This window comes from Tursiops truncatus, chromosome 4 (assembly GCF_011762595.2).
Source record: "Tursiops truncatus isolate mTurTru1 chromosome 4, mTurTru1.mat.Y, whole genome shotgun sequence".
In the NCBI taxonomy this organism is placed as follows: Eukaryota; Metazoa; Chordata; class Mammalia; order Artiodactyla; family Delphinidae; genus Tursiops; species Tursiops truncatus.
This window is the reverse complement of record NC_047037.1, coordinates 97,967,526-97,980,873: the sequence shown is the minus strand read 5'-3', so window position 1 is coordinate 97,980,873 and position 13,348 is coordinate 97,967,526. Positions and strand designations below refer to the sequence as shown.

At 43.4% G+C, this 13,348-nt stretch overlaps 1 protein-coding gene across 13 annotated transcripts in view; it reads left to right on the top strand.

Moving 5' to 3' along the window:
* ST3GAL6 (ST3 beta-galactoside alpha-2,3-sialyltransferase 6) overlaps positions 1-13,348 on the top strand; it is a 100,426-nt gene that overhangs the window by 20,885 nt on the left and 66,193 nt on the right. For 5 of the 13 annotated variants that reach the window (XM_073804362.1, XM_073804356.1, XM_073804359.1 and 2 more), the window contains exon 1: positions 186-325. The exons of 3 other annotated variants lie outside the window; for them this stretch is intronic. Coding sequence is in view for 1 of the 10 variants with exons in the window: in XM_073804353.1 (XP_073660454.1) it covers positions 169-296 (128 nt within the window). In the remaining 9 variants the exon portion in view is untranslated. Of the gene's footprint in view, positions 1-156; positions 326-13,348 lie in introns of those variants that run through there. 5 more of the 13 variants (XM_073804358.1, XM_073804365.1, XM_073804353.1 and 2 more) reach the window with 5 other exon arrangements.

Below are 13,348 nucleotides of genomic sequence, written 5' to 3'. Positions count from 1 at the left end.
GGGCGCGGCGGGCAGCGCACGCGCCGGCGGACGCCTGGGACTCCGGGCGGCGCCGCGCCCTTCCCCGCTCCCCCGCCGGGTCCGAGGGAGACTGAATCCCTCCCGCGCCGCCCCTTGAACCGCGCCACCTTCCTCCGGTTACCGCCGGCCGCGGGCTTCGGCGGCTCGATGCTTCAGGCGCCGCGGGAGAGGCAGCAGCCGGCTGGAGCGAGCGGCGACGAGGGAGCCGAGAGCAGCGGGCCTCCGGCCCCGGAGCCCGGCACGCCTCTGCGGTCTTCGCGCCGGGGCCTCGGCGGGTAACTCTACCCCGCCCGCTTCGCTGCGGGTTTGTATCGCCGGGGGAGGGAGGTTGGCGGAGCGGAGAGATCCGCGGGCTTTGCAGCCCCTAAGGCTGAGGATCAGGGGCCGGGGGCGCGCCTCCACGCACCAACCCCCCCTCCCCCCAGGAGCCTGCGTGCGCTGGTCCCGTACCCCCGGGTTTAGGGAGTCGGGGGCGCTCGGCCCCAGGTGCTGCCCCGGGAGGGGCGGGAGGGGCGCTGGAAGCTTGCGCGCAGGAAAGGCCGACGGGGGTGATGGGCGCTTTGCTCACTATTGTTTGCCTGTAAAAGGGTCTGTACGCGAGCAGGGGCGAGAGGTCTGGAAGGTTCTCGCGTTTTACCTTAGAAAATTTTGCTAGAAACCCTTCTTCCCGTTACGGTGGAACTAGACCTAGCAAACCCAGCTCCGAGGCAATTTGGAGGAAAGGGCGGCGGTGAGAAAATTTCCGTGACTTGGGCTGCCGTTAGTTTAGGGGGTAGGGGAGAAGACGCTTGTGGTTTTGAGGCGGATTGTTTCCCAGCTCCCTGGCGATCTCAGCCCCTGTGTGCTGTTCTTTTGGCTTGAAAGAAAATCTATCAAAAGCTATTTTCAGAAACTAAAAACAAACCCAAAACAGTTTTTTGGGGGAGGGTCTTCAGTAGAAGGGCGGGGAGAGAGGTTGGGGACGGGGTTGGGCGTTGCTGTTCAAAGATGATGGTTCAGAAACGGTTCTTGGGAGTGGTGATGAAAAAGACATCTTGCATGCCAGCATATCAGAAACTACGTAAACTGCAGATTCTAAACTCAGCAAAGCCGCATGTGCTTAAGAGGAGCGCCGCCGGGGGTAGATAGTTAAGAAAATTGCCGATCTGCCAGAAGCCTCTCGCCCTCTGGCCCCAAGTTCACACTAACCTTCTGGTCTCTGATAGCAGCTTTTACAAGGCTAGCTTGGATATTTGACTTTCCGGTCATAAAACTTTCTCTCCCGGCTGCAGACCATGAAACTATCTTTTTATTTATATGGAGATGTTAAATATTTAGGAGGACCTGGTCAGGGTGGCAGGTTATTTTCCCTTCGAAAGCGTGCTGATTTGACATTTGTAAAGTGATTCGTTTTCGTTTCCTTTTCCTTTCACCTACGACTGCTTTTAAACACGAAGATCTGCAAAGAGCCACTCTTAGATTGTTATCTATTGATAGTTTGTCGTCTCTGAATAAGGCTAATTGTCCCGGAGGTACTTTAGATAATGGCAACTTTGGTTTATGAGGAGAGAACTCTTCTAGAAACTGTGTTTTCCTGTTCTGGCTTCAAACTGTCCTTAATCCTGGAGGGGGAGGGGAGGTCTTCATTGGTTGCCCTTGGGGCTTCTCTAGAGCAATATTTTTAGCAGCTTCCCTCTCTGATTGCCACACCCGCAGATTGTACCGTGTCTCCGTATTATGGTGCAATAAAACAAGACTGCTGTTTTGATTGTTTCAGTAGATTTGTTAGAAGTACTCAATTTATTCTTATGCCACGAATCAATACAAATCTTCGCGGCTCAGAAAAGAATAGAGGAACAGTTTTGGCAGAAGAATGCCATTAAATGCTATTTTATTAAATTTATGCTATTTTATTAAATCTTCCCAACCACCCTATGAGACAGGAATGCTTAACCTTATGTTATAGTTAAAAAAACTGAGACTGCCCAAGGTTAAGTGACCTAGAATGGATCACAGAAAGGTCACTTCACCTCTGCCTTACACCATTCCAGGAAGCCTCTGTAGCAGACATTCTTCACCAATTCTTCCATTCATTTGCATATCTTTCTCCTTTGCCTTCCACAATGCTCATTTATATACCCCCTGATCGGAACACAGATTCTTTTTTTTTCAGAACTATTTATTAAATCAAAACAGAAATATATACAGAAAACATACTCTGAATAATGGCTACACATATAATTTTCAGAAAATACTTACAAATATTCATGTCCCCCTTTCTTTTGATTAATGTTTTTTTAAACATCCTTATTAGAGTATAATTGCTTTACAACGGTGTGTCAGTTTCTGCTTTATAACAAAGTGAATCAGTTATACATATATCCCCATATCTCTTCCCTCTTGCATCTCCCTCCCTCCCACCCTCCCCACAGATTAATTCTTAATTACCCCTCATGCTTGGCTTCTTGAGTAGGTGCTCTGCATACTTTGTCTTTCCTTCTGATTAGCTCCAGGCTTTCAACAATTAGTTATCGTCCATCTTCTCCACACCTTTGACATGGCCCTTGGGTGTGCAGGTTTACAAGTTTACAGGTTTACAAGGTCATGTTATCTCCATTGGCTTATGTTCTGAACGTTCTTTTCATTCTGAATACGTGTATATTCTCACTGAAGTTCCTGCTCATCCTTCTTGCCTGGAAGAAATCTTCCCAGGGCTACAGCCCCACCCTCACAGCTGAAATGAATCTCTCCTGTTTCTCCCAAATACAGTGGACAACAGCACACACCACGGATTTCCAATCGAACCCTGGTAAGTTAGAAATAAAAAGTATTTAGTTTGGAGTGAGCTTGATGTATGGAACAGGCTGTCTGCCTTGGACATTACAGTGTTTCAGTAGAAAACTGTATTTACGATTCCATGTCAGGGTGTTGGAAGCACAGTTCCCTCACCACAGTGGGTTAGCAGGCGTTCTTTCCCATGATGGTGACTGAATTGGTGGAAGTGTCTCAGACTCGGTCAGGAACTTGGCTGCCATACAGTCAGGCTAAGAAGCGATAATATTATGGGGGTGAGGTTATGAGGGTAAAAGTGCGGAGCAGTAAGATCTGAGTCTCATCCGTATTTCTTTTTCCGTATTCCGATCTGAGTCTCATCCGTATTTCTTCTTTTTTTTTGCGGGGGGCAGATCTTTTGGTCATCCAGCTTCCCATTTACTGTCACAACCTTCTGCATCTGATCAGGGCTTTCCTCTTCCTGGACCATTGGGAAAAGACGAAGGAAAGCACCCAACCCTTAGGAGATTTTCTTACCTTCAACACTGGAACGCTGAGTGAAGAGGATCTCTTCTTCTGCATTCTGTCTTCCCCCTTACACTTGAAACACAGTGGGCCAATGCCATCATTTCATCCAGTAGCACAGAGTAATGCTGGTCTTTGAAGAATTCTTTAAACATTGATTTACTTTTTATGTGGTTGGGAATGGAAAGGTCTGTGGGAGATGAGGGAATAAGGCCTCCAGATGAGGAAATGGAAAGGAAGCTGGAAATTTCTCCAAGGGAAACGGCGTTACTCTCGCCTTCATGGGTTGTGGAAGCAGGCCCAGAGTTGGTGTAGCTGTGGGTCATGGTCACTATGCTTTGATGGGGCAACGAGGGAGCAGAGAGTGGTTTTGCAGTGGCTCTTGCGTGACTTTCCACAGTCATCTATGTGGTGGGACTTGAGATTTAACCAATATTTACTGCATACCCACCATGTAATAGATGTTCTTAGGTAGGTCATGCGGCGTTGAACAAAACAGATGAAGCTCCCACTCTTACAGAGCTTGTGTTTCTGTGGGAAATGGAATCAATAAACCAGATACAAATAAATGGAAAAACGTTTTTCAGATAGAGATGAGTGTTACAAAGACAATGCAATGTGGGCGCGTGCCAGACAGGGCATGGGGGAAGCCAGTTTAGAGCAGTCAGAGAGCTGCTGTGAGGAGGGCATATTTGAAGTGAGATGTGAATAATGAGAAGGACCAGTCAAGTGAAGAGCAGAAGGAAGAGCATTCTAGGCAGAGGGAACAGCAACTGCAAAGGCCCTGAGGCATAAATGAATTTGGGATGTCTGGAGGACTTGTAGATGGAGAAGAGTGCAAAAGGGCAAGAGAGGAGATGAAGTCAGTGAGGCAGGCGGAAGACCGCTTATGTGAAGATTTTAAGTCTTAGAAAGGAGTTTGAATTATGTCTTTATTAGAATGGGCTGCCACTGGAGACTTTCAATTAGAGACTCAGTCTTCACCTGGTGGGCAATGGGCTTCCCTGTTTCTCTGTCTCTCTCTCTCTCACACACACACACACACATTTTCACTCTCAGTTTTTCTTCTCCCCATTAATTGTCCATCACGGATTTCCCTTTCTTTGCCCTAGGTCAGAGCACAAGCATATCCACACTGAAAAGCAGGGCTCACAGGACTGTGGACAGTGTTCTTCTTACCCTCTGAAATAAATCCATATACTCAGTTTCAATTTCAAGCGTGAAACTCCCCATCACTAGCTCTGATCTCTTAGCCTCTCTCCAGACTGAATATCTAGTTGTCTCTAAGTCTCTGGATTGGCTGGTGACATCTGAAACTAGATACTAAGAAGTATCTAGTCAAATCAATCATAGTTGGTATCTTTTGCAAGACAATGATTGTCCCAAAAGGGGATATTCTGTGTAACAAGAAGGTCTTGCCTTTTCCAGAGCTCCCACTCTCTTTCCCCAGCCTATGCAGTCTGATATGAGAGGTAGTTTCAGTGGAAATGTGCAGGACTCTTATAATAGTTGCCATGGGATTAGACTATGCCTTAGAAATTTCATTTCTATTGTTCTTTGTAGATGATCTTGTCAGTCTTAGAGTAACACTTAAATCATGAAAGCTTATGTCCAAGTCGATATCTCCTAGTAGCACTGGTTTATCAGAAATGAACAGAAGCATTTGATCAGTTATCCTTTGATTCCAGGGTAGCTCATTATTGCCAGTACATAACTCTCTGGGGAAGCTTGGTATACTCTTTAGAGAGAAAATTGCTTTTGAGATTATTTAGCCAGATGCCCTGCTCATTTATTAATTTACATACTTAACATACGTAGTATAATTTACATACTATTTCATATATAGCACAACTCACTTTCAGCTTTTCATGTCTGTTTCTGTCTGATGTAGTGGCATAAAATCTGGAACACGTTTCTATTTGAGAGGGCAGCAATTATGTCTTGTCTTGTTCGCCCCTGTGTCCTCGGAACCTGGTGTGGTGTCCAGAACACTATAGATGGCCATGGATTAACTCACAATGTGACTATATTAGCTCAGCTGTAACATCTTTATAACTCTTAGGATTATAACTATTAGTGTCATCAATTTGTCATCTCAGAAACTTAACACGTTGGAGAAGACAGGTGAAAGGTGAATTCATTACTGTGGATTAGTCTATGTTAATTAAAACTCTTCTGGTTTTGAAACTCTTCTTTTTGAAAATAATATAGTATACTTAGGCTGACACGTAAGAGACCGGTATGTGAATATTATCAGGTGGATATTCTCAAATTTGTTTTCGTGTACAGTAAACTTTCAGAACAGTTTCATAATTCATAACTTATGATAATTTGAGTTGGGTTAGTCAGTTAGTTGGGTATGTGATTACATTAGTGAGGAAATAAGTGTGCCAAGAGCATGGATAATGGAATCATTTCCCTCTTTAATAGCCCAGTGTCTCGCATCCATGATGTCATGCCCTTTAGTAGGCAGAGATTTGCACCGCTTGAGTTCCAGTGCTTATTATGATATTTCTTAGGTTTCTGTTATGTATCATTTTACCTAACTGGAGACACACACAGATGCCCTGGGGATAAAAAGCTCTCCTCCTTGAGATTGCCAGAGCTGGGAGGAGTCCCTGCCTGGCAGAGGGAACTGAGAGGGGCCCAGCTGTGGGCTTTTGCTGCGACTCATAGTGACAAAGTTTCTCACAAAGAACGGTGCCTTCAGAGGGCATTTTCCTGGTTAATACAGATATTCAAGGACATGCTGTTACATAAACAAAGCCTTCTTGTCTTCGAGCTGATTTTACGGAGTCTCCCTCCCCCCACCCCATCATATTTTAGTCCTCAGAGAAGTTATCAGCCCACTGCTTCAGACATCTTGGAGGAGTTTTCTTCTTAGGAAAGATTCTATTGCAACTATTTAGGCCAGCACCATAGAAGGTGCTGCTTTTATTAAAATAATCAAATAAAATATGTATAAAAATACAATATAAAGTATAACAAATGAAATAATAAAATAAAATGAAATGCTTTTATTAAAATCTGTGCAACCCTTTAGTATGTAAGAGTCCTTCATGTATTAAGGGATAGAAGAGGCAAAGGTAAGGGAATATGTACATTTTCTATGTTCAGCCTAGAGCCAAAGAATAAAAGATCAGATTATTTTTTTAATTCCCTGACTTCTTTTTAGGGATAATATACAGCTAATATAAAATTAGATAATGTAATATATAATAATTATTATAATATAATAAAGATAATATAAAGTTATAAAACTGCACTTAAAAATTGAGAAATGGGTTATCCAGTTGCATTTAGACGAGCAATGAGATGATAATCCAGTTGCATTTCAACTGGATTTTCAACTTCTTTTCAGCAACAGCAACTAATTTAATTTATAATTTTATTTAATTGACAGACTCTGCAAGTTAAAGGAACTCTGTTGTAAATGTAAATGATCTTTGTAAGATGAAGAATACTGCTTTCAAGATGCTTTTGATATTTGGAGCCAATATTTCAAGTAAATGTCAAAAGCAGTTAGCTAATCACTCTTGTTTGATCCCAGCTATGCTACAATTAAATTAGAAATAATTGGATTTTTTTCTTAAGCAGGATGTTAAGGGATATGTGTAATTTCTGATCATGAAGTACCTGTAAATGTTTCGCAGGCCCTGATTGTTTTTGGAGGACAAAACTGGCCCACCTATTGCAAAACAAAAACAACAACCCCCTCCACCAACTATTTTTACAGAATCGGTGTGTAGGGCTCTTCTGCTTTAACCATAAGTAATATGATCATATTCTTATAAAAAGCTTCTACCCAAGTTCTCTACCTATGACCACCAATATTCCTGTCCACACACCTTTTATAATAGCATTCCTCAAGCATGGGTTTTATTATGGAAATTTTTTTCTGCTCAAAAATCCAGAGAATTTCTCCCACAGGTCTTTGAAGTTTTCTGCCATCTCCTGTTGCTAACTTTCTTTTCACTCTTCCATTTGCACTGCAGTCACTGCAAGCCTCCTGGCGCTGCAGCTTGCAAGGGTCCTTTGACACTTAGTGCCTTTCTCCTTCCACTCCACACTCCCCCTCCCCCATCCAAGCCAGGTGATAACCTGCCTTCGTTTCCCAGCTTCATGGCTAATAACTGCACGACTCTGAACGCATTGCCTAACTTCTGTGAGCATCACTTTCTTTATCTGTAAACTTGAAATAATGCCCACATCACAGTTATGATAATTAGAAAGAAAACACGTATAAATAGTTCAGCATATTTCCTGCCAAATATCAAACATTTAATCAATGTTGTTACATTACTATTATTATTATAACTCTATTATTATAGCTGTTCTTCCTTGAATAGTTAAAATTTGACTTTCTCCAGAAAGTCTTTCTGTTTGGCCTTCTCTAGCTCTAATTTTTTCTCCAGTCTGTGTCCTCTTAGACCCTGACTTCACTTTGGACTCTATTAATCTACTCATGTTGTATTTCTTTAATTATTTTTCAGTGAACAGCAACAAATATTTGGGCACCTATCATGTGCCAGGCACAGTGCTATTTACAACATAGAGATCCATGGGCATGCAGTGGAGGGATACAGTGTGTGTGTGTGTGTGTGTGCGCGCGGACACACACACACACACACACACACACACACACACACCCCCCACATGGGCTTCAGGTGAAGATGGGGCATGCAAATCTGTTGGTTGAATAGCACTGTGAGTTTTTCAGAATAAACTAGGGTTAAGAAGTAAAAGCTACTCTATTCAGATGTCCATTAAAAAATTAACATCTTTTCATCTTTTTCTATAATATAAAAAATGATAGTTATAGTTTCTGTATTCTTTTTTTTTAAAGAATGATATTGGAGGACAACTTCAGATCACTTCTTTTTTTTTAAATTAATTAATTAATTTATTTTTGGCTGTGTTGGGTCTTCGTTGATTGGCTCGGGCTTTCTTTAGTTGCTGCGAGCGGGGGCTACTCTGTTGTGGTGTGCAGGTGTCTCATTGTGGTGGCTTCTCTTGTTGCGGAGCATGGGCTCTAGGTGCATGGGCTTCAGTAGCTGTGGACTGCAGGCTTTAGTAGTTGTGCCTCGTGGGCTCTAGAGCGCAGGCTCAGTAGTTGTGGCTCACGGGCTTAGTTGCTCTGTGGCATGTGGGATCTTCCCGGACCAGGGCTTGAACCTGTGTCGCCTGCATTGGCAAGCGGATTCTTAACCACTGCTCCACCAGGGAAGCCCCAGTTTCTGTATTCTTGAAACAGCTTTACATATGCTTTCTTCCTTAGAAGCTCCTCTATCCTCATCCAAATACAGGGTAAAGGTAGAAAAGGAAGTCTTCCTTGAAGAGCAGAATCCCACTAGACCATTCCAGTTTATGGCGGGGAGGGCAAAGGATGGGAGGGAACAATCCAGGCAGCAGGAACAGCATGATCAAAGGCACTGAGGCATGAAACTGTGTTGAGTAGGATGGAGAACTGTGCAGAATTTCGTGCTCATAGAGCATAATGTTCAAAATCAAGCATTTTGGGAGATGATGCAGGAGAGAATGTAGGGGTCAGCTAAATCAGACTCAGAGACCTATGGCCTATATGTTTACATCTCCCTATAAGGATACGCACTTGGGTAGGTCTACGTAGACAATTTTAACAAATTTATATATAACAATTTATAACAGTCAAATTCTGCACATTGCTTCTAAAGTTGCACTTGGATTTTACATATGGCATGGAATACATCTCTTCCATTTGCTGTTTCCATAAGAAAATGATGAAAACATTAGTTACCTGTAATATATAATTGATATTAGAGCTCTCATTTTTTAATAACTTAAGTGTTTGAAAGATAGAAATGTGAAGGAGTTCCCTGGTGGCCTAGTGGTTAGGATTCCAGGCTTTCACTGCCATGGCCCAGGTTCAGTCCCTGGTTGGGGAACTGAGATCCTGCAAGGCATGTGCAGTGCAGCAAAAAAAAAAAAAAAAAAAAAAAAAAAAAATTGTGAAGTATCATTTGAGACTTCTGAAGCCTGGGTTTCCATATGAAAGTTGAGAGTAGAGAGGGACTTCAACAGGACAGAGACATCCAAGAACAGACCAGAGGACCATTACAAATTCGTAGCCTTGAAACTTTGAGTACCTCCCTAATACATTTCACACCCAAGAGCTCCACAGCTTCGTCTTCTATAATTATGTGATTGATAATTTGTGTGTACAATTTGATCAATATTTGATTTTTATTTCTTTGTTTGCATTGCAGTTAATGTTTGGCTTCCTTTTCCCCCTCTCCACTCCCTTTTTTACCCCTCTCCTCCTCTCCCTCCCATTTTTTTTTTTTTAAAGAAGATGTTGGGGGTAGGAGTTTATTAATTAATTTATTTTATTTTTTTGCCGTGTTGGGTCTTCGTTTCTGTGTGAGGGCTTTCTCTAGTTGTGGCAAGCGGGAGCCACTCTTCATCGTGGTGCGCGGGCCTCTCACTATCACGGCCTCTCTTGTTGCGGAGCACAGGCTCCAGGCGCGCAGGCTGAGTAGTTGTGGCTCACGGGCCTAGTTGTTTCGCGGCGTGTGGGATCCTTCCAGACCAGGGCTCGAACCCGTGTCCCCTGCATTAGCAGGCAGATTCTCAACCACTGCGCCACCAGGGAAGCCCTCCCCGCTCCCATTTTTAAGGCAACATTCAGTTTGGTTTTCTTTTTAATTAATTTATTTTATTCTATTTATTTTTGGCTGTGTTGGGTCTTCATAGCAGTGCGCAGTCTTCTCATTGTGGTGGCTTCTCTTGTTGCGGAACATGGGCTCTAGGTGTGCGGGCTTCAGTAGTTGTGGCTCGCGGGCTCTAGAGCGCAGGCTCAGTAGTTGTGGTGCACGGGCTTAGTTGCTCCATAGCATGTGGGATCTTCTTGAAGCAGGGCTCGAACCCGTGTCCCCTGCATTGGCAGGCGGATTCTTAACCACTGAGCCACCAGGGAAGCCCCATCAGTTAGTTTTTGATACATCAATATGTTATTTAGAGCTTATGCAATGTCTGATGTTAAATGTCTGAATTATATTTAATTCTAGAAAATCTAATGTGTTTTTATGACAGAAATATGTTTTCTACAAAGTCTGAGTGGTGTCCAGTGTAGTTTAACTCTGTCTTTTGGTGTTGATTTCTCTTGCTTAGCGATTAAGCAATAGGAGTGAAAACTCCCTAAACATAAGAGTGTAAAATTCCCAGAAGAAAATTAGATGCGAAAGAAAAAAAAAACACTGGAATTTACTTGAGGTGTAATTGGCCTGAAAATGGAATGTGTGGGAGAGGTCCGCAAGGAGGCTAGGAAAACAGAGGGCAGATCAAAAAGTGTCTTACTGCGTTTCCAGCACTACTGAGGGAAGAATGTATCCTTATTATAGGTCTGTGGTAATCAAACAACTTTTCTTATCACCCAGGGATTTGCCTGTAGAAGTTGTCAATCTTCCAGTTTAAATATATGTACTCCTTGGCTCTTATATTTTTCTCATTATAAGTGAATTACTTTGACATTTCCATTTATACACCAGCTCCTGGGAGTTGAACATCTCAGGTAAACTGACCACTCAAATGTCTGAACCAGCACAGCTGAGCAGCCAACTCTTGGGTTGGGGCTACTCCCAGGTAATGCCTTTTTCTGGGGTTCTGCCTAGGCTGCCAACACCTCTATTTCTTGGACAGCTCCAATTTCTCTCTCTCTCTCTTTTTTTTTAAAAAGTAAAGTTCTTATGGAAATATATTGGACATACAGAGGAATACACAGACCATCTAAGTATAGTTCGATACGTTTCCTCGCAGTGAACACACCCACGCTACGTGCCTCTGGATGAAGAGCTAGAACATTACCTGCCCTCCAGGAGTGTACCATGTACTCCCACACAGTCACTGCTCCCCTCCTTGAATGTAACCACCATTCTGACTTTCACCACCATAGGGTAATTTTTTTTTTCTCTTTCCTTTTTTTTTTTTTTTTTTTTTTTTGTGGCCTCTCCCGTTGCGGAGCACAGGCTCCGGACGCGCAGGCTCAGCGGCCATGGCTCACGGGCCCAGCCGCTCTGTGGCATGTGGGATCTTCCCGGACCGGGGCACGAACCCTTGTCCCCTGCATCAGCAGGCGGACTCTCAACCACTGTGCCACCAGGGAAGCCCTCTATTTCCTTTTAATTTGAATTAACACCCAGGTATTCTGAATGACTCTAGAGCATCAGGGTCCCTCTGGCTGAGAGTACGGACTAGGCATCAAGAAGGGTGTTACAGGTTCAACTCTGTCTCCCTAAAAAGACACGGTGAAGTTCTAACTCCCAGTACCTCAGAATGGGAACTCATTCGAAAATAGGGTCATTGCACACGTAATTAGTTAAGATGAGGTCATGCTGGAGTTGGATGGACCCCTAGTCCAGTGTGACTGGTGTCCTTATAAGAAGCATCTGTGTGAAGACAGAGACACAGAGAGAGCACTGTGTGAAGGCAGTGGATTGGAGTGATGATCTATAAACCAGGGAATGCAGAGGAATGCTAGCAAACCACCAGAAACTAGAAAGAGGCGAGGAAGGTTTCTCCCCTACAGGTTTCAGAGGAAGCATGGCCCTGCCAACACTTAGATTCTGGACTTCTAGCTTCCAGAACCGTGAGATAATACAGTTCTGTTATTGTAAGCTGCCCTGTTTGTGGTACTTTGTTGTTGCAGCCCTAGAAAATGAATGCAGAGCGTCTGTGGCGGGCCTGGTGCTCTGACCCCTCTTCTCTCTGTCCCCCAGAGGGCACCTGATCCTTGGTTCTGGAATTGCCCTGGCTACACCCTTTCGAAGCTGCTCCTGTCTGGACTAGCTCACAGAGTGCCCTGTCTTGCCCCTGGTTGTTCCACGTCTGTGTTGTGGAAGACAAGGTTTCATTACATTCGTATGACTTTTTCTTTATTTCTTCACTCTGCTCTTCCCTAGTATTTTCAGACTGAATCAGTTTGGTTTCCTGACATACCCCAGACCAAGCTTGGTAAATCAGCCCTCTCTGCTTTCCCACCATTGCCTATCTGGGTCTCGGCTGAGGTGTCCTTAATCCATCCTCCCAGACCCAGACTGAGCCACCGTCTCCATCTAGTTGTCCCCAGTTCCTCTGATCCAGAATCATCTCTGATAGGAAACAAAAAGAACTTTATTCTTTAAATGAAATCCCTATTTCCAATAGTATGGCATGCTGTAAATAAAGGTTTCATTTTGTTGTACTTACGCATATCAAAGGCCGGTTCTCATTTCAGAAAATAAAAAAGCCCTCAGATCAAAAAGCAGCTCAACAATTAGGCTTTAGTTAGTAATAACGAACGAGGCAGAGCATATTAGATGATGGAGTATTTTTTTCTTCAGCAAAGGATTGGTTTTAGACTGCCTGACAGTAACTTATCGATTTCTTATTCTGGGCTGAGTTTCTGGTGTGAGGGGAATGATAAGGATGGGACTGTTGTTAAGTCCCCAGGGTGACTTCATAGACTCAGGCCACTTCCTTTGTTGTTTTGTACTGTTGCTTCGGGACCTAGGGATTCTGGTGGCTTTTGTCTTAAACACTCTTAGTACAGACTCTCCCTTCACCTTATACGTCTGTAGCCTAGGGTGGTTACAGAGTGCATGTGCCTTTTAACTGCCCCTGCTTTCTGTTCAGAAGCCATTGTTTACTGCTAGTAACTACTGGGGAAGTCTCCAGACGTTTTAAAATATCATAAACACGGGGAAGTTTCAAAAGTTTAAGCATTTCAACTTTTCATTCCTGGCCTATTGGTGGTTCCTTATTCTCTTGCTAAGAGTCTCTCAACCTCTAATTTCTGCTGTTCATACAATATATTTTGCCCTTTGAGGGAGAATGCAAAAAAGTTGCATGTTTTAGGCCTCTCTCTATGTATTCTCTATAATATACATATTATTTAATTGAAAAATAATAAGAGAGTACACTTAGAAACTACAGGTAAGAGGTTAGAATTAGGCAAAATGTTATGTTCGGTATGTTTAATCGTCTGTGTTTTTATGGACTTGCCTTTCGAGCATCTGTGTTGTCAGTTCAGACAGTC